At 36.7% G+C, this 23,537-nt stretch overlaps 1 protein-coding gene across 1 annotated transcript; it reads left to right on the top strand.

Moving 5' to 3' along the window:
- The first annotated feature begins 2,245 nt into the window (after nt 1-2,245).
- Nucleotides 2,246-23,006, top strand: LOC121409970 (peptidyl-prolyl cis-trans isomerase D-like). Its single transcript, XM_041601770.1, has 9 exons — nt 2,246-2,374; nt 7,596-7,733; nt 9,175-9,281; nt 10,217-10,408; nt 14,410-14,535; nt 15,031-15,137; nt 19,227-19,380; nt 20,417-20,546; nt 21,197-23,006. The coding sequence occupies exons 1-9, from the start codon at nt 2,311-2,313 to the stop codon at nt 21,286-21,288; spliced, it is 1,110 nt and encodes a 369-aa protein (XP_041457704.1). The 5' UTR covers nt 2,246-2,310; the 3' UTR covers nt 21,289-23,006.
- The last annotated feature ends 531 nt before the right edge of the window (nt 23,007-23,537 follow it).

Genomic DNA, 23,537 nt, shown 5'->3' with positions numbered 1-23,537 from the left:
TTTGCCCGCGCTTCGCGCTCGCATTATATAAATAAGGACAGTGATATCATATATTTATGTTGATTTATGAGAATAAAGCTAAAAAGTGACCATGAGGACTTCGCTTTCAATGAAACAGACAAAATTACCTTCGAGCGGCCGAGGCGTTCGGGGATTAACATATGGCTGAAAATGTTTTACCCCCCCCCCATTGGCGAAGGCTGAATCAGCCCCTGCTGTCCCCCTACCTTTCGGGACAGATATCCGCCCATGCCTGCATTGACGAGTGGTTACCATGCGCGACCAAAAAAAAACGTAAAAAGGATGTCTTTTTCACGATAAGGCACGTTACGTACGTAACGTGATAAGGGTGTCAAAAACACAAAAATAATGAAAAAGGGTATCTATTTCGCTCGGAAATTACGTGTTAAGGGTCGAATTTGCGGGGATGATAAAACAAAATTAAAATGTTTTATAAAGGATGTCCTTTTTGCCCCAACACATCGTGTTTAGAGTCCGATTTGCGCGAGGTGTAGAAGATGGGGTCGTACTAAACCAAACAACGTATTAAAGCCGACGACCGAAGGACCCGTAACAATAAAACATTCCTGTACTTGTTTAGTGGTTCATTTCAGGGAATATTTGCCAAGAGTATCGTTTTGTTTCCAATACTTGTTAAGGGGTGCATTTTCAGAAAATGGAAATTACGTGTTTAGGGTGCTTTTCGAGACCCCATGGTCGCGCATGGTATCCACTCATGAGTGGAAGTGGCCACCCGGGTTAAATAGTCGTGGTAGAGGTACAGTACTTACGCTGTCTCGTATCTCATAAAGCTGCAATATATAACGCATAAAAGTCATTGGTGCTTTAGCAGCGTGTGTGTGTATTTGGGTTTTGTCAGACGTGTATCAATCAGATATGATTATTTACGTCTGGGACCGACCTTTAACGTCACCATCCGAAAGACGTGACCAGGGCTCGAACCTCGAACCTATATGCATCAATTTGTAACTTCCCCATATAGCTTGGATTACAGGCGCACGCCACAACGCCCAGCTCCCCGTCAGTTTTGAATATGATCTGGGATTAAAAATGAAGTTTGTTGCCAATCAATCATGATCATGACTATCATGATCATCATACCCACCACTCACCATCAGCAACAACATCATCATCGTACCCATCACCACCATCATCATCATCATGCAACATCAACATCATCATCTTCATCAACATTACCATCTTCATCATCCTCATCAACATAATCATTTTCATCATCAATAATTATCATCATCATTATCTTCATCACCATCATCATCATCATGTAACATAACTATCAACCTTTAACACGCTACGTACGTATAACGTGCCCTATCTTGAAAAAGACACCCTTTTTACGTGTTTTTAGTATCCATTCGTCAATGTAAGTGCCCCCCCCCCCAGGGAGAGCCGACGTCCTTGATAAGTCCATGACATAACAATTAAGATATTGCTGTACTTGTGTAGGGGTCAATTCAGGGAATACTTGTCATGCATGGCCAGAGATGCATGGGTACCGTTTTGTTTCCAATACTTTTTAAGGGGTGCATTTTCAGTTTAGGTCAAAAACCGGAAAAACCGTCCTTTCTGGGCAAGGGCGGACATCTCTCCCCAAATTTTTAGGGGCCCACCAGGCAGAGGCGTCGATCCTGGGGGGGGGGGGCAGGGGGGCGATCGCCCCACCAATTAAAATATTGGGGAACATATCATTTTGCCCCCCCCCCCAATAATTCCGGATATGCATAAAAAACAAGATTGTAATGTTCAGCAAGCGAGAATGAGATACACAAGTCGTGTAAAATCGTGCTCAAAATGTCCGCTTTTCAGATTGGAATATAAAAATTTTCAGCTCGCGCTTATTTCTGTAGCAAAAACCCATACTTTTCATGATTAAATAGGTGAATGTAAATGTCCTGTTTTCAGTTCTAATCCTCAAAAGAACTCCTGCTTCGATTTGCAATCATCTTTTCTTGGATATATATCTTGTTCTTTATCAAAAACGTCCATTAAACTGTCATTTTTTTCATATCGAAATATCAAAATTTTCAGCTCGCGCTTCACTTCAGCCCCTTCAGTACACAAGGCATGATGAGTAACACCCTTGCACGAGTGAAGCGTTTGCACAGCAGACCACCGGCGCGCCGCGGCGGTGCATGCAGTCCACCCCCAACGGCCTCGCTCGCGTCGCGGGACCCGAGGCCGAGGACCTGGGCCCCGCGAGCGCTGGGCCGGGGCGAGTCGTCGGGGTGATTTCGGCTAATTCTAATCAATTCTGCACGCACAGTCTCTACAATGGCATCCGAAGAAGTTAATAATCCGAGGACTTATTTCGATATAAGTATAGGAGGAGAGGCAGGTATGCAGTTACTTTGTTGAGATTACAAGTGTGTTTGAGCTTCAGAATCCCAGGTTGAGAATATATAATATAGGCTATATAAATTCTGTCTGTGGCGTGGTCCGCTTTGAAAGTTGTGTGGTCCCACATCTTGAGATCTACGTTGGGGAAACTTGTTTCCGCTGGCGCTGCGCGCTGCTAGTGCTAATGCTAGCTCAGCTGCTCCTTTGTCCTGTTGTCCCGACAAACCCTTCCCGGGACGCCTATTTGTCTCGTATTTCAGAATATTGAACAAAATGTAGTTAATACATTTAAAAGTCAGTATCACTTTCATCAAATAACCAACAGATGACGAAGCAGAGACAACAATAAAATCGATAACTAAACTTTTGCAAGTTTTTCGGTGATTTTTTTTGCTAACCCAATACATTGCAAATGAACTGGCCTCCTGCCTGTGTGAGGCAGGATACTAGCTAGGCAAGTAGGATCGGATCAGATTCTCAATGGTGCAAACAATTACATGATAAACAGTTTTTTTTTTAAATAATCACAAGCTCGGCGGGAAATTTGTATGGATTCTTAGATTACTGATTTGGAGATGTAATCGGAGGAACAAGTTATTGAGTTTTCATAACTAGGCCTAGATCTAGTTGTTTCAGCTTTTGATTTGAGTCTTAATTGTGTATATATGATGCGGGTTGGACCCGACGATCTCCGAACCAAGCAGAGGGATGAGAACAGAGAGAGAGAGAGAGATGCTGCAATGATTCGTATCATTTGTAAGTGAATTGACAATGTTTCACTTTGAAATTTCATTCATTTCTAAAACAATTTAGTTTTTTAAAATTTTGATAATATATTTGAAAAACACCAAATATAATCATGATTTTTGTTAGATGATTGGATTGATTTTGTTTGCTTGAAGTTTGAACTCTTTTCCATTTTCTTTCTTTTCTATCATTTTTTCATCCTATCCTTCCTGCTTGCCCTTTTTTGTTCTAGCTTTATTTCCTATTTTTGTTTCCTGATCCTTTCTGTGTTCATTTTCGTTCTTTCTCCCTTTCTCTTACCTGCCTTTATTAAATTTCCTTTTTTGTTTCCTTCATTCTTTCTTTCCTTAAACTTTTCTTTGTTTCCTTCTCCCTTCCTCTCCTTATCGTTCTTTCCTCCCTCTCTTTCCCCCTTTCTTTCATTTTTTCTTTCATTTTTTTCTAATTATTTTCCCTTATTCTTAGTCCTTCCTTCCTCCTTTCCTGTTTTTCTTCTTTCTTTCTTTGTTTCTCTCAAAGATTAAAGGAAACATTGTTTTCTTTTCATCATTCTTACTGTCCATTTTCTTCCTTTTCTTTATTTTGTCTTTCACACACAGTTTATTCATCTTCCATTCCTTTTTTATATTCAAATAAAAAAATGATGGAAACCCTTTTTCTCTCTTATTCTTTCTTTCATCCTTCTTTTATACCTTTATTTTTTTTTATTTTTCCTTCATTTTCCCTTTCATTTTTTCTTTCTTCTCAATTCATCTCTTTTCTTTCTCTCCTTCATTCTTTCGTTCACCTTTCCTTCCAATTCTTTATACTTCTCATAAGTCTAACATTTTTGTGGCCCTCTTTGTTGATCTCTTATTTTGTCGATTGTCCCGTATTTCATTTTGTGAAATCAGGTCACCCTGTGTAATACAGGCTCTATAAGGTTTGCAATAATTACAGCTAACGTTAGATTTATATTTGTTCATCATATTCTCAGTTAAATTGAATTTAAATTTTATATTTTCTAAAATTAACAATGAAGTGTTATTGTTACTTGAACTTTTTGGCACTCATTTAATGAACAAGGTTATGATATAACCTTGTTCTCAGTTACATCTTCATGTGTAGCAAAATAAGGGTGGCAATGTTGGCTTATTTTCTATTGGACAAATGCTTGATTTTCTTACACTGTCAGTTTCCAATACAGCTTTTCACTATATAACTTGGCTCTTAATTATATTGTAAATTTGATTCTTTAAATTATTTTTTCTTAATTAAAAATAGAGATTAAAAAAATGACAATTTTCTTGCCTTACTACTTTCCACCAATAGAGGGCGTACACAAAAATATGCCAAAATTCAAGTTTTTGAGCTCTCTGGTGAATACAAAAATTATTCCCAAGTTACTAATGAAAAATAAATTGCAACTGTATGGAAATTAGTAATTGTGGTCACAAAAGTGACATTTTAATGATTTTATAAAGCGTGTGCTATGTACAGCATTGACATACCATAGTCCTACCTCATACCTGTAGATTCCCCACAGGCAGGATGGTTGCAATGAACAAATGGTACTTGGCCACTCCCTGAGCTCCTAGTACCAATAAGGTCCAAACATTAACATGTATGGACCTCATCATAGGCGACAATGGCTTGAAAACTTGTTAGATAGATAGATAGATAAATGGATTTTATTAAGAACATCATGTCTCGCAGTAAAAACTGAAATGAACATGAATTACAGGAGGCGAAAAGCGAACTGAATCACTATGACCCGCAGGTCTCTCCTTCCGATATAACTGATTAGGGGGAATGCAGGTGGACCACTACACCGGGGTTTCCCCCTACTCTTATACGAATAGTGCAATGGGTTCTTAACGTGCAAAGGTGGTGACTCTCCTCTACATGGGGCCTCCATTTAACATCCTATCCGAGGGACGGAGTGTTTTCCATTGTAACAAAGCCTGCATCTATGAAACATGGGAGAGACGTTTACACACAACGCACTGGCTTCAGTCATCCGCCCGGGTGGACTCGAACCCACGATCTTTGGTTCAACTGGCAGACGCGTTACCGACTGAGCCAACACCACTCTTATATACTAATTCTAATCTCGCAATACGTGTGAGTGGTACTTGGTACGACGTTCCTCCGAAATACTCCAAGAAGAGTTTTAACTGGAGGTGTGCCGGAGAGTGTGGTCTAGTTTTTGTCTCACCTGCGAAGCAGAGTGAGACTATAGGCGCCGCTTTTCCGACGGCGGCGGCGTCAACATCAAATCTTAACCTGAGGTTAAGTTTTTGAAATGACATCATAACTTAGAAAGTATATGGACCTAGTTCATGAAACTTGGCCATAAGGTTAATCAAGTATTACTGAACATCCTATTAGAGTTTCATGTCACATGACCAAGGTCAAAGGTCATTTAGGGTCAATGAACTTAGACCATGTTGGAGGAATCAACATCGAAATCTTAACCTGAGGTTAAGTTTTTGAAATGTCATCATAGCTTAGAAAATATATGGACCTAGTTCATGAAACTTGGACATAAGGTTAATCAAGTATCACTGAACATCCTGCATGAGTTTCACGTCACATGACCAAGGTCAAAGGTCATTTAGGGTCAATGAACTGTGGCCGAATTGGGGATGTCTGTTGAATTCCCATCATAACTTTGAAAGTTTATGGATCTGATTCATGAAACTTGGACATAATAGTAATCAAGCATCACTGAATATTTTGTGCAAGTTTCAGGTCTCATGATTAAGGTCAAAGGTCATTTAGGGTCAATGAACTTTGGCCGAATCGGGGGTATCTGTTGAATTACCATCATAACTTTGAAAGTTTATTAGTCTACTTCATTAAACTTGGACATATGAGTAATCAAATATCACTGAACATCCTGTGCGCGTTTCAGGTCACATGACCAAGGTCAAAGGTCAATGAACTTTGGCCGAATTGGGTGTATCAGTTGAATTACCATCAAAACTTTGAAAGTTTATGGATCTGATTCATGAAACTTGTACATAAGAGTAATCAAGTATCACTGAACATCCTGTGCGAGTTTCAGGTCACATGATCAAGGTCAAAGGTCATGTAAGGTCAATGAACTTTGGCCATGTTGGGGTTTTTTGTTGAATAACCATCATATCTCTGTAAGTTTATTGGTCTAGTTCATAAAAAGTGGACATAAGAGTAACCATGTATCACTGAACATCTTGTGTGAGTTAGAGTAGTATTCAAAGTCAGCACTGCTGCTATATTGAACCGCGTGATGCAGGTGAGACGGCCAGAGGCATTCCACTTGTTGTAAATTATTGTTACTAAAAATGAGTAATGAAGTTGTCTGTTGAAAAATGAATGACAACTTTCTTGCAATTTTGCTTCACTCCAATATAGAGGGCCTAGAATTCTATACAAAAATATGAACAAATTTAAGTTCTTGAGTGCTATGGTGAATAAAGAATGATTCCAAAGTTATTAATATTAATGAAAAATAAATCACAACTGAATAAATGATATTTTTAAATATTAGATCTATACTTCATCATGGAGCCTTGAACCGCCTCCCATATTAAGAGACACAAAAAACAAAAAAAAATAAAAATAAATAAGGCAGTTATCCCCTACCAAATTTTTTCTCTCTGACTTGGGCCAAAATCCGTTTGATTTGTGTGTGGAAGACAAAGAAATGTCATGAAAACAAAAGTCGGTGGTAAGTTTTTGAAGTAGAAGGTGAAGAGGAGTAATTTTTCATGAGGAATTTGCTTATCACATTTTTGTTAGCCACCAAGTTATGCTTCTGCCGCAAATGTAAATTAAAAAAAAGGTATCCTAAACTGAAGACTGTATCTGAAACTGGATACCAAACCATCCATAAAAGGTCTCTGATACTATGCCTCCTACATTTAGTTATAGAAATAAGTGTCTGCTGGTTTGCACATGAAATGATGCCTGTTTGATTCCAGTGCTCACTGTCCCATCTGGTGTCAACCCATCAAAAATGATGTCTCTAGCTGCTCTAGAGAGTAGGGATTGTAATTTTTTGTAGTTGGGTTCCTAACTTTTTTTCTTATAATTATTGGATTTGGGACTAAGGTTGAATGGAACAATTTTAAGAACAAAGTGTGGCTAAAAATTTTAAATCCGAAATAGGATGGGGCCAGCCCTGCTATAAATCTGTACTAATGAGACTAATGTAGTCAACATAGTTTATCAGAAGAATACAGTTTCTTGACAGAGACTGAAACTTTTAGTCTCTGCTACAACTAGATCCAATCCAATCCAAAGGTCATTTGATATGAGCCTTTTTCCTTTCGGTGCTGCACACACACAACTCCAAGTAATCATGATATTCCTGATTTTCATTGTCATTTTGATACTCCCTGAGACTAATTGTACTGCTTGTGAATTTCCTATTGAGTTCTGAAATTCAAGTTAGACCTAACAATGTGTTTTTTTTTTCTTCCCCTTTTGAAATTCAATGGTTCTAGCTGGCAGAATCTTGTTTGAGCTGTATGCCAAGGACGTCCCAAAGACTGCTGAAAACTTCAGAGCACTATGCACAGGGGAGAAAGGAATTGGAAAGATGGGCAAACCGCTCCACTACAAAGGCTGTATATTCCATCGTGGTTAGTTGATTTTTCTTCTGTTATGCAAATCATATTCTTGTAACTTTGCAAAAGTTAAATCTTGTAGAATCACAGAAGTCTATTATATGCTTTTCACACTGTACTTTTTATCCTTAACCCTGGGGAAATTGGTGGGGCTAAGGGGGGGCCTTAGCCCCACCAATTTCCCGGGGTTAAGCTTAGCCCACTTCGTTTTCACACTACGTTTTAGCAAAGTGGGCTAGCATGGTAAATAGTACGGTACTATCTGGCCCTGCAAAAAAGCAGGGTTAGCCGGCTTATTGCAGTGCTAGCACCACAATGCGGTGCTAAGAGATGCAGTGTGAAACGAAACCGGGCTAAGGAAAAGTGGGGCTAAGCAATAGTCAATCACAGAAGTCAAAATTGCATGTTAATCACGCTCTGTCTGGTAAAATCATCAATATTCATGAGCTGTGGGATAGTCTGGGGTTAAGGCCTTAACCCCAGCTAAGCAGATAGTATGGGGTTAAGAAAGACGGTGTGAATGAAAAAAAAACGATAGTATAGGGTTAAGGATAGTCCGGGGTTAAGGAAATGCAATGTGAACAGCATATTAGACTTTATAGGAGAGGTATATTCATGTGTACAATCTGGTCTAAAAAGTTGCTTCAACTTGGGCAAATATTCAACTTACAGAACGGAAGGTCTACATAGGTAAGTTTTCATTTAGGATGATTTATAATTATAGTACAGAGCTTTTTCCAGTGGCACAACTGTTATTATCCTGGCTTGAGCTTGAGCTGTCCCTTTATCAGCAGTACTCGGTGCAGTCAAGGAAGTCGTCTTGCCAGATACCCATACACTTCACCTGGGTTGAGTGCAGCACAATGTAATAAATTTCTTGATGAATAATGTTACATCCTGAAATTTTCAGTGTATTCCATGATTGATTCGGGCTTCTATGAATACCCAAAGAGTAAATTATACGTAATGATTCATTTTTGTTGGAATCCTAACTTTAAAAATATTATGCATCGTACCTTTGAATTGTATAGCCCATAGCAATTTGCAATGATAATAATCATGTTATATACATGTAGCATGTGTCTAATACTTTCTGTTTATCTGACACCGAATACAAACTATGAAATGAATAATCTACATATTAACCAAAACTTATAACAGAGTGTTAAGCATTACATTTTTCATTTAAAAAGAGGAGGATGGTTAGAGAATGTTCTATTAAATACAATAAGTCAAGGTTTGATACACATGACATTCTTTGGATTGCACTGAATTTTCTATGAGTCAAACTCGCTACTTGAATACCACAGTCGAGTCTGGGTACCTTGGTGCAGTACATCCATTGACTCTTCTTGCACATTGCTCATTATTTGAACCTGAATTCATCTGCTAGCAACATGCATTATTTGTATTTCATGGAGTCATAATTTGAAATCCTGTATTACTTTCTTGACAGTGATCAAGAATTTCATGATCCAAGGTGGGGATTTCACCAACTTCAATGGAACAGGAGGAGAAAGTATCTATGGAGAAAAATTTGCTGATGAAAACTTCACTCACAAAGTAAGAGATATTCCTATAATCTTGCATACATTCTACAGTGTTTATCAAAAAAGAAGTTTACACTTTGAAATATTCCTGATATGATATATTTCTGATATCCTAAAGCTTTTTACACATTTATCTATTGGTATAGGTCTCTCTAAGCGAATGACAATGTAATTGTCAAAAATCTTTCTGCTGGAGTGAACACCACTTGGTTTTGAAAAGTTTGTGAAAAATGATTTGCACAGAACTTGAAATTAGTTACCAGTATATGAACAAAAGCAGATATAATTAATCATGAAGAGTGTATGGACTTCAGCAACAAGAATTGATTTGAAGGTATCTTTTTCCTATTAACCTTGTTACCTTGGCCAAAATTCCACATTAACTGCCACTGGGCCACCCCCCCCCTCCTCCGCTCACACACACACACACACACACACACACACCAATGCAATGATAACTGCTTTACAAGTAGCAGTGATTTGCAAGAAATGATAGGCTTAATTTTTCTTCTGTTATTTCTTGTCATGCTTTGGGAAGTGTGGAGATACAAGTAAGAGATTAAGTATGACATATAAACTCCTTTTAATGACAAAACTTAATAAAGATAAATCCTGGAGATATCTGAAAAGAAATTTTAGTTACGTTGAGCAAACAACCTAAAAGTTATGTTTGGCCTAGGCTTAGAATGATCTATTTGGTAGAAGGTTGTTATAAAAAGTTACAATGTAATTTTCATTGACCCAAAGTGGACCCCAAAAGATAAAAATGTACTTGATGGTCACTTTGTTTTTTGTTGTTGTTTTTTCCTTTTCCCATTGACATGGTGTGAAAACCATCATTTCTGTGCAAACCGATTTCTGCGAGCTTTAAAAAAATGAACAGTGCTCATTCAAGTGTAAGATTCTGTTAAAAATTATATTTTATATACTTTTGTTTCGATTCTGTAGCACACCAGCACAGGTCTGCTGAGCATGGCTAACTCCGGCAAGGACACCAATGGCTCTCAGTTCTTCATAACAACCACAGAGACTCCGCACCTGGACAACAAACACGTTGTGTTCGGCCGAGTTCTCAAGGGTATCGGGTTGCTGAAGGAGATTGAGAGCTCAAAGACGGGAGAGAATGATGTTCCCATCAGGGTGAGATGTTGGACATGAGCAGTCAATGAGGATGATGATGATGATATGATAGTATGATAAGTTTTTGTCTCACCTGCATAGCAGAGTGAGACTATAGGCGCCGCTTTTCCGGTGGCGACGGCGGGTCAACATCAAATCTTAACCTGAGGTTAAGTTTTTGAAATGACATCATAACTTAGAAAGTATATGGACCTAGTTCATGAAACTTGGACATAAGGTTAATCAAGTATCACTGAACATCCTGCACGAGTTTCACGTCACATGACCAAGGTCATTTAGGGTCAATGAACTTTGGCCGAATTGGGGATATCTGTTGAATTCCCATCATAACTTTGAAAGTTTATGGATCTGATTCATGAAACTTAGACATAATAGTAATCAAGCATCACTGAACATTTTGTGCAAGTTTCAGGTCTCATGATTAAGGTCAAAGGTCATTTAGGGTCAATGAACTTTGGCCGAATCGGGGGTATCTGTTGAATTACCATCATACACGCCTGTGAAATCTCCGCTATTTAGCGGAAATCCGCTATTTTCATTTTTAAGACCGATTTCAATTTCCGCTTTTTTCCTGTGTTCCATTTCCGTTTTTTCTTAGTCAAAATTCCGCTATTTTATCCAAAACGGCTGGAAAACAAGTCTAGGTAAATGGATGCGAGCAGAATGTGTGTGTTGTGAATATACACGTTACGGGGCCTTGTATTTTGCCTTCGCGAAGTTTCGAATGAAACTGCTGTGGATCCATAGAGATATATAATTAGTATACATCTGTATGTGCGGATCACACCGTGCACCCATAGAGCTATCAACAGAAGGAGATCTAACTCTCTCAAACGCTTTGCCCCATGCGCAGCACCGCTAATCCCCTCTCAGCAGGGTCCCTCACGGCGCATTACAGAGGCCGCTCGTAAATCAGATAAGGAAAGTTGATCGACGCGATCAACAGCTCGGGTTTGCGCTTGCGCAGTAGTGTTTTCACCCATAATGCATTTCACATCGGCTTCACGAATTTTATGCAAACATGGTGGCTCACGATTTCGAACATCGTGATTTCGAAGACGAAAATCTGGTTTTGGAACCAGCTGAATGCGGGCCTGACCAGATGTCACTAAAAGAAATACGGGACAATCGACAAAGTACGCTGCATGAGCGGATCGACCGAGCCAGGTCTTAAAAAAAGATAAACAAAGGAGGCTACACGGTGTTCGATTTGGGGAAAAAATTTACAGAATTGGAAGGTGGGGGGGGTGAACGAAAGAATGAAGGAGGGAATGGAAAGGCGAAAGAAAAGAGTTGAATTGAGAACGGATAGAAAGAAAAAAATGAAGGGGAAAATGAAGGAAAAAATAAAGAAAAAAGGAATGTTAGAATAAAATGATGAAAGATAGAATAAAAGAAAAAAACGTTTCCGTCATTATTTGAAATGAATTAAGAAGGAAAGAAAAAGAAAAGTAGGAAGGGAAGATGTGTGAAAGAGAACATAAGGGAGAGAAAGAAAAGAAGCAAGAAAAAAGGATGAGGAAAGAAAGAACGAATAAAAGAAAAATGTTTCCTTTATTCTTTGAAAGAAAGAAGAAAAACAGGAAGGGAGGGAGGGAAATAAAGAAAAAAGGACACAAATTAGAAGGAAAAAATATAATAAAGAATGAAAGGAAGGATGAAAGAGAGGGAGGAAAAAATGAAGGAGAGAATTTAAAAAAGAAAATAATGGAAGGATCGAGAAAGAATGAAAAGAAAAGGGAGAAGGAAGCACTGAAAAGTGGAAAGAAAAAATGAAGGAAAAAAGGAAATTTAAAATAGGACGGAGAGTAAGACAAACAAGGAAAGAAAGAAAAATGAACAGAGAGAGAAGATCAGGAAAGAAAGATAGGATGGAATAAAAAAGGGGCAAAGAGGAAGGATAGAATGATGCCAGAAAAAGGATATGAAAGAAAAAAGTACAATCTTAAACAAAAAATCTCATAATCTAACAAAAATCATAATGATATTCGGTGTTTCTAAATATATCTAGAACAGAAATAGAATGTTTTAGAAATGAGGGGGGGGGGGGGGGTCAGGTGTCCGGACATTTTATATTTTGGAAGCCTTTTTTTTCTTTAGATTAAACTAATATGAATTCAATAGTTGTAATCATCTTTTATTTTGTTCTCTATAATATTTTTAAATCATGATTATTTTTGTCCTAAAAATTGTAAAACTTCGCTTGTAATTTTTTCCAAATGACTTTGGAACTTAAAATGAATCGTCCTGACATAGAACTGGGTATACTTCTTTGTGGTCCAAACAATGACCAATCTCCAACTTCCTCCGTTTGTAATTTTGTTGAGTCAATTCAGATTGCAACGTATTTGGTATGTATGCAAAGGGGATCATCTCAGAAGTTCAACCATACATAAAAGACGTACATCAGGAATCCGTACAAAGAGATATGGATGTTAGAAGAACAGCAAGTCGTGTTTCAATTTTGAAAAAAAAACTGAGCTCGGGGGAAGTTATGTGGGAGAACGTTGTTGACGGCGGTGCCTCGCAGGGTCCTTCAAAAAATCTCTGACCTCAGATTTTACGAGGGGGCTTATCGCATTATGTAAGCGTGCTCTAACTTTCGCCTGGCGGCTCGCCGATTGATGTTAGATATCGTTCCTTCGCCCGAAGGAAGAAATAACAAATGATTAACAGAGGAATTGGAAGATGGTTCTCCTTCTCTGTTAGCTCCATGGTGCACCTTTGCCGTTGTTGGCATACAAGCGCAAAGCAGCGGCTCAAATCGCGATATTTTGCGACTGGTAAATACGTCTGTAAGGATGATGACGTCATCCAAGATGGAAACTTACGTTGACCAACGAAAGGATCGAAGATGACGATGTTTCGATCATTATTTCAAAGGAATTAGCGGTAACTGCGGTCTAAGGTACGATATTTCTGAATTTTAAACATTTTTTCGTAAATATGGATGTGATTTCTTTTTCATAATGTGACATTTTATGTAAAAAAAACGATCGGAAAATCGGGTTTCCACTGTTAGATCTAACGTTACTGCTAAAATACGTTGTCTGTACTTACGGGCCTCCAAGCTCTTCAGTCTGTATTGGTGAGTGAGCCAACGCAGTTCAGCGGAATTTTTCCGCTATTTTTTTGAAACCCCACTCACAGGCCTGATCATAACTTTGAAAGTTTATTGGTCTAGTTCGTTAAACTTGGACATTAGAGTAATCAAGTATCACTGAACATTCTGTGCGCATTTCAGGTCACATGACCAAGGTCAAAGGTCAATGAACTTTGGCCGAATTGGGTGTATCTGTTGAATTACCATCATAACTTTGAAAGTTTATGGATCTGATTCATGAAACTTGTACATAAGAGTAATCAAGTATCACTGAACATCCTGTGCGAGTTTCAGGTCACATGATCAAGGTCAAAGGTCAATGAACTTTGGCCATGTTGGGTTTTTTGTTGAATAACCATCATATCTCTGTAAGTTTATTGGTCTAGTTCATAAAAAGTGGACATAAGAGTAACCATGTATCACTGAACATCTTGTGTGAGTTAGAGTAGTTTTCAAAGTCAGCACTGCTGCTATATTGAACCGCGTGATGCAGGTGAGACGGCCAGAGGCATTCCACTTGTTGATAAGTAGCAATGGTAATGTAATTATAGTAGCGATGGCAATGACAGTGGTATTGATAGTTGTAGTGATGCGGATGATGTTGGCTATGATTATGATGAAAAGATGAGGAGGAGGAGGAGGAAAAACTGGTGTTAATGCTGTATATAGAAAACTTGATATCTATTTGTGATTCAAAATGATATTGCATGACAATGATAAAAAATGATGGTAGTAAAAATGGTTATGATGATAATGATTATAGTTATAATTATAAAGATATTGATAACCATGGCCTGCTGTGTATCAGGGTATTGACTTTATGTTTTATTTTTTGTAATTCTAATTGATGAATATAACTTGAACTCACCAAATATCTTTGATTGTTTTTTTTTTTCAGAGGGTTGAGATCAGTGATTGTGGAGAGCTTCAGCCCGGTGAGGATGATGGTATGGCCATTGTAGACGATGGAACAGGAGATGTTTTCCCAAATTATCCTGAAGATTCAGACTTGGATCTCACGGATGTGAGTATAGAATAAAGGCTTTGATTCACAGCCTCTTATTCCTTAAAACTAGACTATTTTGAAGCCTTAAAAAGTTTGAGTGCAAGATTAATCAGAGCCCCCCCCAAAAAAAAAAAAAAAAAAAAAAAATGCCAGTGATGTAATCTTCAAGCGAATTTGGTCTGAAAAGAAGAAGGATTAACCCTTTACTTTGATGGGGGACTCAGAGGACCTTCATCAAGAGTTCTTGTGATATATTGGCAAAGTGCAAAGTGCAAACAATAAGCATAGCATTTTATGACAGCATTATTTGACACCGAATACCATACAAATGAATATGCATTTTATTAACAAGTTTTCTATAGAGTTTTTGTTGTCTTGCCTGAACTATAGAGAGGTGGTCTCTAACAGTAACACAGGTTTGACTGTATAGTGTTTTTTTATTACCAGTAGTACATTTATCAATTATAAACTCACATGATACTATTATTTCTTTTTTGTCCAAATCTCTTTCAGTATGTGAAGGTCTTGGAGGTTGCCATGAAGCTAAAAGACTTTGGAAATGGAAAATACAAATCAAAAGATTATGAGTTTGCCATCAGAAAGTATGAGAAGGCTATTAGGTAAGATTCTAACAGGAGTTGCAGTTAAACACTTCATTGAATCTTTTATTGTAGTATTTATTTCTGATCAGAGCCCTGTTTCATAAAAGTTACTATTGTAACTTTGCCGTCCAATGTAACTATCATGGTAACAATGCTAATCAGATTCGAGGATTCCAGTAAAAGATACCATTGGATGGCAAAGTTACTGTCATAATGACTTTTATGCAACAAGGCCTTGGATTTGTGGTGGATGAGTTTGAAGAAAAAGTTTTGGTGGTTGTTTCATAAAGCTGGTCATAAAGTTACGCATTGTGGTGGTACCATATATTGATGACCCATTGCATAACACCTAACTCCACCAAATTGTTTTCAGCGTTGAAAGCAAGGTGTGAAATAGATAATCGCTCTTTACCCACACGCATCTTTGCATCTTTGAATATCATAAGGGCATAAAAACAATATTGCTAATCCAGGGGCCCGTAACACAAAACTTGCAATGATCGTAGAACATTTTTACAATTGATTGCATTGACTACAATGTATAATCAATCGTAAAATCGAGCGTACGATCAATCGCTAACCTCCGTGTTACAGGACCCAGGTATGGAGTCTTGTCATATAGTCTTTTACATGATGGATGCATAAGAAATGTGTGAATGTGAAAATATCACATTTCGTTTTGGACTAGGGTAGGCTGGGCCATCCAACATGGGGCAAGTTGAGCCATGGTAATTCATATGGAAATGTATATGTATTAAAAAAAAAAAAAAAAAGCCATTGGTATGCCGGCAGATAAGACAAATTCACAAGACGTATGTTTTACTTTTAGAGGATGTTAGTATTTATCAAGAATTAGCAAGTGAAAAAAGAAGGTGGCTCAACTTATGCCATGGATGGGGCAAGTTGAGCCATTTGACTTTTTTCAAAGGTGACAGTGACTTTCGGTGTGGGGGTAGAATGTTATATATACGTAAAAAAAAAGTTTCTCCAGAATTAAATTTTAAGGCAAGTTACTTATTTCTATAAGATTATTAAATATCAGGTGGGTGTCTCATAAAGCTGTTCATAAGATAAGAGCAACTTTAAGAACGACTGGTGATCCTTTCTATTGGTAAATCAAGGCTCGACATTAGCGGTGGCCCGGGGCCACCAAAAATTCATCTCGGGCAACCATTATTGAAAAAATGTTAAGTTTTGGTGGCCCGAATCGGGCAACCAATAATTTTCAAAGTAGCGCAATTTTTCTCCCGATTTTGCATGCATTTATCAACCTTCTACAGTTAAAATTGCAAGCCAATTCGTCATGCGCCTTTTTTGTTAATCTACACACAAATACACACACACAAAGATTGCATAGTCATGACAGTATGTAGGCCTACCGCTAGCATACAGTAACTATTATTCAGCCGGCCGCGCCGGCTGTCTGGCTGAGCTTTGCATGCATGAAACCACTGCAGCTAGCTAGCTAGTGCGCGAGCAGACTATTCAGACTCAGGGGAGCTGCGATACGAAATGTTACTGCTAAGAAATCTTCCCCAGAACTTTGGAAATCTACGTCAAAGTCACATTTTACACCAATGAAATGCCCTTCTACAGTCCATATTACTGAAACCTGATTAATTGCAAGCATTAAAAGGAGGAATTATGACCTCTCTTTTGACTCAAAAAGACCGATTTCCAAATGCATTAATACACAATAGGTGAGTACATCACAGTCCCATATGTGCATTTGTATGTATGTTGATATTTGGTTTATTTCGAAGCTGTGTCTCTTCGAGCCAAAAATAAATAGGCCGCTCTTTCTTTCTTGTTTACAAATGACTTCTTAAACCACTCTTAAGGAAGTAAATACTTTGGGAAGGCATTTCATTGATATGACATGTGAATTTTTTTCCATCATTTTGTCAAATATTGGGAAGGAATTTTCTCACTGTTTTCTCTAGATAACTTTTGCCATTTTAATTTTTTCTTTCATTTTTTCACAGTGATTAAACCATTTATACCCCTTCCCATTGAAAATGCCTGATTAAAGAACATGTTTCTACTGAATAATAATAATTTTCTCCATTTTTTGATAATTTTGTTTTATTTATTTTTCTTAAATTTTCTTTTGTTTTTTCTAAAAAATTTTTATGACCTGTTCTTTGTTTTTTCTTTCTTCATTTTTTCTTTTGTTTTATTTCACTTAACGTATTCATTTTTACAATTTTTGTTTTCTTTTTTCAATATACTATTCTAAAAATTATTTTTGTTTATTTCCCCCTTTTACACATTGTTCTAATTCTGCAGCATGTGATTTTCTCCTGCTATAATATGCTGGAAAAGAGAAAATAAACTGGATTTGGGGCCTGCATAATCTAGGTTTTACAATCAAAAAGGAAGAAAGGAAAAATCATTGTTTTGTAAATCTATCTGAGTTTGCACTATTTATTTACTTTACCATTATGAGTATGTGTCTATACGGAGATTAAAAATCTACACAACCTAGGAACAATACAATTCTTTTTTTCTCTTTCAATCATTTCATATTTACAATGATAGAACAATTTATATATTACCACAAAATAAGCAAAGTAAAATAACAGCAAGCACGATTTACATACAAGATGTACAAAGAATAGTGGTACGTGTTAGTGATTGCAGAATATTTCAGTTTGTTTTATTCATTTTTAATTAATGTTTTTCTTTATATTTTTCGGGCCACCAAACTTTATTAGTGGGCCACCAAAAAAAATTATTTGAAGGTTTTGGTGGCCCGAACGGGCCACCACCATAAAAAGTTAATGTGGAGCCATGGGTAAATGGTATACGCCATTGGTGATAGTTTAGCGTGTAAGAAAAGTTCACCAGTTGTTCTTAAAGTCGCTCTTAACTTACGAACAGCTTTATGAAACGGCCCCTGTTCTAACATGCAAAAACCAATAAAAAATGGCTTACCCCGCCTTCCTTTATGCATCATTATACTCTAGATTCTGTCTCCTTGATAAGGAAACTTGGAAATGTTTCACAAAGATTTGAGTAAAAGTCATGCCAAAGTGCTTGATATGTGCACATGATCGTTAACTTGTAACCTAAATGATTGATGATTACAAAGAAGCATGCGTCTCTGTAGCATGGTCCTGCTAATGCTGTGATGCATTGTATCTATACCATACACAGCTTCAGGGATAAAACTTAGAATTCATTAAAAAGTCAGATAATCATCTCGAATGATCCCTTTTCTGCACGAAAAAGATGTATTCTATGAACAAAAATATGTTGAAAATGTCTGAATTCAGACTTTAGTCTCAAATGTGGCATCCTTGTAGCTTTAGATTAATTTGTGAATTTTAGTCACTTTACCCTAAGCAGGCCAGGCTTTTTTAGGGTGTTAGAAAACCCATCCTCCTCCCCCCTCGAGATATCAGCGACAACCGCTGATTGCGCGAACACCGTGAAAATTAGTAGGATGTATTCTACAAGGCTTTATAGTTAATTTTTCCAAAATATTAAATTTATTTAATGAATTAATTAGGCTAATTTGTGCGTAAATGATACTTTTGCTCTATTTCACAAAATTTTGTGTAAATATTCTTTATACCACTGCTAACACTTAGAAATGAAAAAAATCTTGTTTTAAAAATAAGTTTATGTAAGTTATTGTGTTACAAATTGTATATTTTGTTTCAAACCGTTTGTTTTTTCTTTCTTTCTCATTTTCACTAAATTTATAGCAGAACCTTTTTGTAGCATAACTATGCTAAAATCAATTAATTTCAGCTGATGAAAGTAAAAATAATAAATTTTTATAAATCAGATGAGAAAACTCAATTTACATTGACTTTGTACACAAAATTACGTTTAGAAGCAAGTTTGGGTCTGACGTGTACTTAATGTAATGTTGCATAATTTTCCAACCGCATGCTCGGGCACTGTTAATTTGGTCCCAAAAGATGTGCAAGTCTCCAAAGTATAAAGTCAGCGAGCCGTGCGGTCAAAATATTTTGTGAAGCGGAATGGTCACAGAAAATGTCAAGGCGGTTTTAGGATTAAATTGTGTGAAACACCCCCTGTTTTGAAATCTAAAACACCCATAGTAAATCACCATTCCACACTCTTTATTCCTAGATACTTGGACACTCTTGATCTTGAGGGTAAGCTGAATGATGTCCCTGATGAGAAGACCAAGGTTCTACAAAGCTATCTCCCATTAAGGCTCAATGTGGCTGCCTGCAAGTTAGAACTAGACCTCAATCACGATGCCATAGAACAGTGTGACAAGGTACTAAAGGAATGTGTTTAAAGACAAAAGGCCCAGGTTCAACAAGGTGGTTTAGGTAAACCATCGGTTGAACCCATGTTTTCTGCAGATTTCACCTACCTGTATAAATCATGCTGAATCAACCATGTTTATTGAAAAAACGCTTGGCGGTATTGGTCACTTGTCAATATATGTGGTAAAATTAAGCATCATTTATACAGTAAATTAAGCATAATTTATACAGGAAGTCTACATAAACTATGAGGTCAACCGATGGTCAGCCTTATGCCATTACTGGGTAAATGAAGAGGAAGAATGAGATAGCTTGCAAACAGTACCAGTATTCAAACTATTTAGTACTGTGATAAATCATATATCAGGCATGCTCAGCCTACTGGTATTCATAACTGCAGGTAATGTAAAATGGCAAAGTTGTTGACTTAAACATTATGTCTGTTATTAAAAACTGACATGAATATGTGTTTGGTACTGCAAAATCGTAAACATATACTTTTCGACATGCATTCATCAGTGTAAAATCACAAGATTGAACAGTGTGCGAGAATGAAACAATGTATAATAGAACTAAAAAGATATTAGATGCCAAACAACAAGCTGTGATTGGCTGTCAAGTTAAACAAATCGTCTCTTTTGGTTCTATTATGTATTGTTTTATTCTAGCATTCTGTTCATGCAATTTTACTTTGATGAGTGCATTACAAAAAGCTTAAGTATGCCTGTTTTTTAAGGCTAAAAATTAAAATCTATTTATTTTGAAATCTGGTCTCTATATGTTGTTTGTTTTGCCTGATTGAATGTGTCAGCCAACTTTGATCGCAATTCGTTGACATTAGATGGGTATTTTACTTGTTCCTGTATGTATTGTCTTTGTGTACAAATTTAGACCAAAATTGTGTGGAAGTCTGCTAAATGCATTCAAAGTCAGCTCAAAATTGTAGTGACAACATATTCATTTGGTTTCAGTAAAAACATCTCGGTGTAAATATTTTCTATTGCCTGAAATTGCTAATGTCTATGTTTTTATCTTATGCTACAGGCTCTTTCCATTGATGCAGACAATGCTAAAGGATGGTTTAGGAGAGGAAAGGCTCAAATGAACATGAAGAATTATGATGGAGCTGTGGAGGACTTTCAAACAGCATTATCAAAAGAACCAGAAAACAAAGGTGTGTTTACTATTGACATTACTTGGAATAATGTGAAAAAAAAACATTAGCAACAACAGCCCAACGTGTGAATGAACAGAGAAAAGCCAAACAAGCATGGTAATTAAAAAAAAGTTTATCCAAATTCAATAGAACATGGCATGTTATGACATTTGCTAGGTTTCACAAATACATACCACATGAGTCAGTCATGTGAATGAGGGTCCTGATGACATCACAAACTTGCTATGTTGCTATGTTACGTAGTTTTCATTATCAGGAAATTCAAAAATTCAGAATTCAATCACAATGATCTATGGGGACAGTTGTCTTGAGACCATCTTGTCCACATTAGTATTGCTTGTTAGGGACTCCATTTTATCTTTGTCTTTCATGTTAGAAGTGATTTTTAGTTTTTGTACAATTGATCTAACTTGGAAGAAATCCTGTTCACATAATTAATGCATGACTTGGACTATAGTGGGGTGTTACATGAAAGTGGTCAGCTTTGACAATTTTAGTGAAAGCCTTGGTTTTGATTGGCTAAAAATCACAGGTCTCTTTACTGTTATGGTATCTGTCAGATAGAGCAAGCTTTATGAAAAATGGTGCCCAGTCTATCAAGTTTTATTAACTTGTATGTTTTTTTTTTTCTTTCTTTTCTTTTGCAGCTGCAAGCAATGAACTGAAGAAGGCCAAGCATTTCATTCAAGAAAGGAAAAAGAAAGAAAAAGCAGCATTTGCCAAGATGTTTTCCAGCTGATGTTTCTTCATTCCAAACCGTTTTAAGTGTTTTCTATGTCTATAAATGTTTTAAATACTCAGAAACAGGGATAACGGACAGTAGGTTTGTATACTGTAAGAGTGGAATATTTTGTGATGTGGAAGCGTTTCCGGTATAACTGGTGCAAAACTCAGCTAAGCGCAATAAGTTAAAGGGGAGCTATTGCTGCAGGAGACAAGTGTGTTCTTGTCATCTTCAGGCCCACTAAAGAATACAGAGTGAATCATGAAACCACCACACTGATCTTCTTTACCACGTAAACCTTCAGAATTTATTTCTATCTTATTAAGGATAATAGTCTAATAAAAATTCCACTTTAAGAATAGGCTTCTGAGATGTCCCCACTTTCAAGCTACACACCCAAATAGTTGAAATGTTTGGACCATACTTGTTTGTGTATTATTACATTTATTTCCATGTAATCTTTGTTCATGTGGCTCTCGATAAAACTTGTGTTAATTTCATATCATTAGGTTGATTCTAAATCTTACAGCATGTACTCAAATTCTTCAATTCTCTATCACTTTGAGGCGATCTTTTTTAAATCTTTAAATCATTATGATATGGGGCCCTATTTCATAAAGAGTTACAACTGTAGTAACTTTACCAAACCTTTTATTCTGATTGGCCGCTGAGCCCGGTTACCATGGTAATTGCCTTTTATCGTGTTTGAAGTTGCAATAATGGAAAAGTTACCATAGTTGTACATCTTTATGAAACAGGCCACAGAACTGAAGTTTTCCTTAATACAAGTGGAAATTACTACTTTTACATTGAGCCATTATCTAGTTTCTTGAAACTTCTATATTGTATTTGTTCCAATGCAATTTTGGTCAGGATCCTATTTGTGAAAGAGTGTTCAAATGGTTGATATTTCATTCATGAATTGATGAACAAATCATTCAGTTATATGTAGAGTCTGTGTACCTTATAATCTATCGGGAAAATGTTTTAGTGTTTTTTAGATTATTTGTTCAGTGATTCACTATGCAAAGTATTATAATGGTTATATGGTGTTTTAGCACAACTTAATACTATATTGCCTGCTTTTCCTGATCATTCCATGTTAAAATGTAATATTATGCTCAACAGAAATTCATGCTTGATTTAAGAGGGTTTTTTTTTAGCTCGTCTGAAGATTGTTAATTGCCAGATTAGTCTTGCAAAGAAGGGCTCAAAGGGACTAGCATAATTTATCATATTTGAACCTTATTTTTGATGTAGAGAAGAATCATGATTTAATGCACAAATTGGCATAATCAAAGAAATCACACGACTGTGACTTTGTGATTATGTTTATTATCATTTTTATTCTGGCAAAAAATAATACATTTAAGAAATTTGTTTACAAAGTGTACATCCACTGGACTGCCAACATAACTGGTTTCTCAGAGATAGTCAGTAATGACAATTTCACCCTAACAAGTACTTCCAAGTAAGAGTGAATGCAGTTAAGAGAATAAGATGAACACAAATATCACTGAATAATATACATGTAGAGGTTAAATGTAAGTTTAATTGTATTAACTCTATTCTCTACTAATAGTATGTCCATTTCAGACTGAAGTACCCCTTTGATATGAAATTGTGTATTATTGTTGAGGCAGGTGGATGAAGAGTTTAGTTAAACTGTCAGATCTCTTTGTAGAAGGGAAGTGTATTTGTTCATTTTTGTACCATTAAAATGGAACTTTGTATTAAGAAGTAATGATTTGTTTCATACAGATATTTATTTCTAGCGCACTTAATAGTGATACAACCCATTCAGGGGCCGCAGAACTGTTTTCAAAGGAGGGGGACTGAGCCAATAGTGGGGTACTGACCATGCAAAAAATCACAATCATATGGTCATTTTCACGTTTTTGTACACGGGTTTTGAAAGCCCCCCCCCCCCCTCTTGTTTTCCGCGGCCCCTGCCATTTGTATAATTTTTGTTGTCATCCTGAGTCCATTGGCAAATTATTATTATGGTAACTTTGCCATCACGTGGTAAATGTCATGGTAACAATGTTACAACACAGCAAATCAAAATCGAGGATTAAAAAAGTTAGTAACTTTATCCAATGGCATGGTAACAATGGTAATACAGAGATGCCAACTGTTCTTTTTTGGCAGTATCTTAATACCCTTTTGAATAAAATGACCAGGTTTTATGAAGTAATTTTTTTCTCAAAATCATATACACATATCTATTGGAAAAAGTTGAAAATACTCTTTTTTTCAACCAA

This window comes from Lytechinus variegatus, chromosome 1 (assembly GCF_018143015.1).
Source record: "Lytechinus variegatus isolate NC3 chromosome 1, Lvar_3.0, whole genome shotgun sequence".
Classification (NCBI taxonomy): domain Eukaryota; kingdom Metazoa; phylum Echinodermata; class Echinoidea; order Temnopleuroida; family Toxopneustidae; genus Lytechinus; species Lytechinus variegatus.
Note: the sequence above shows the minus strand (reverse complement) of the source record. Positions and strands in the feature narration are given on the sequence as shown.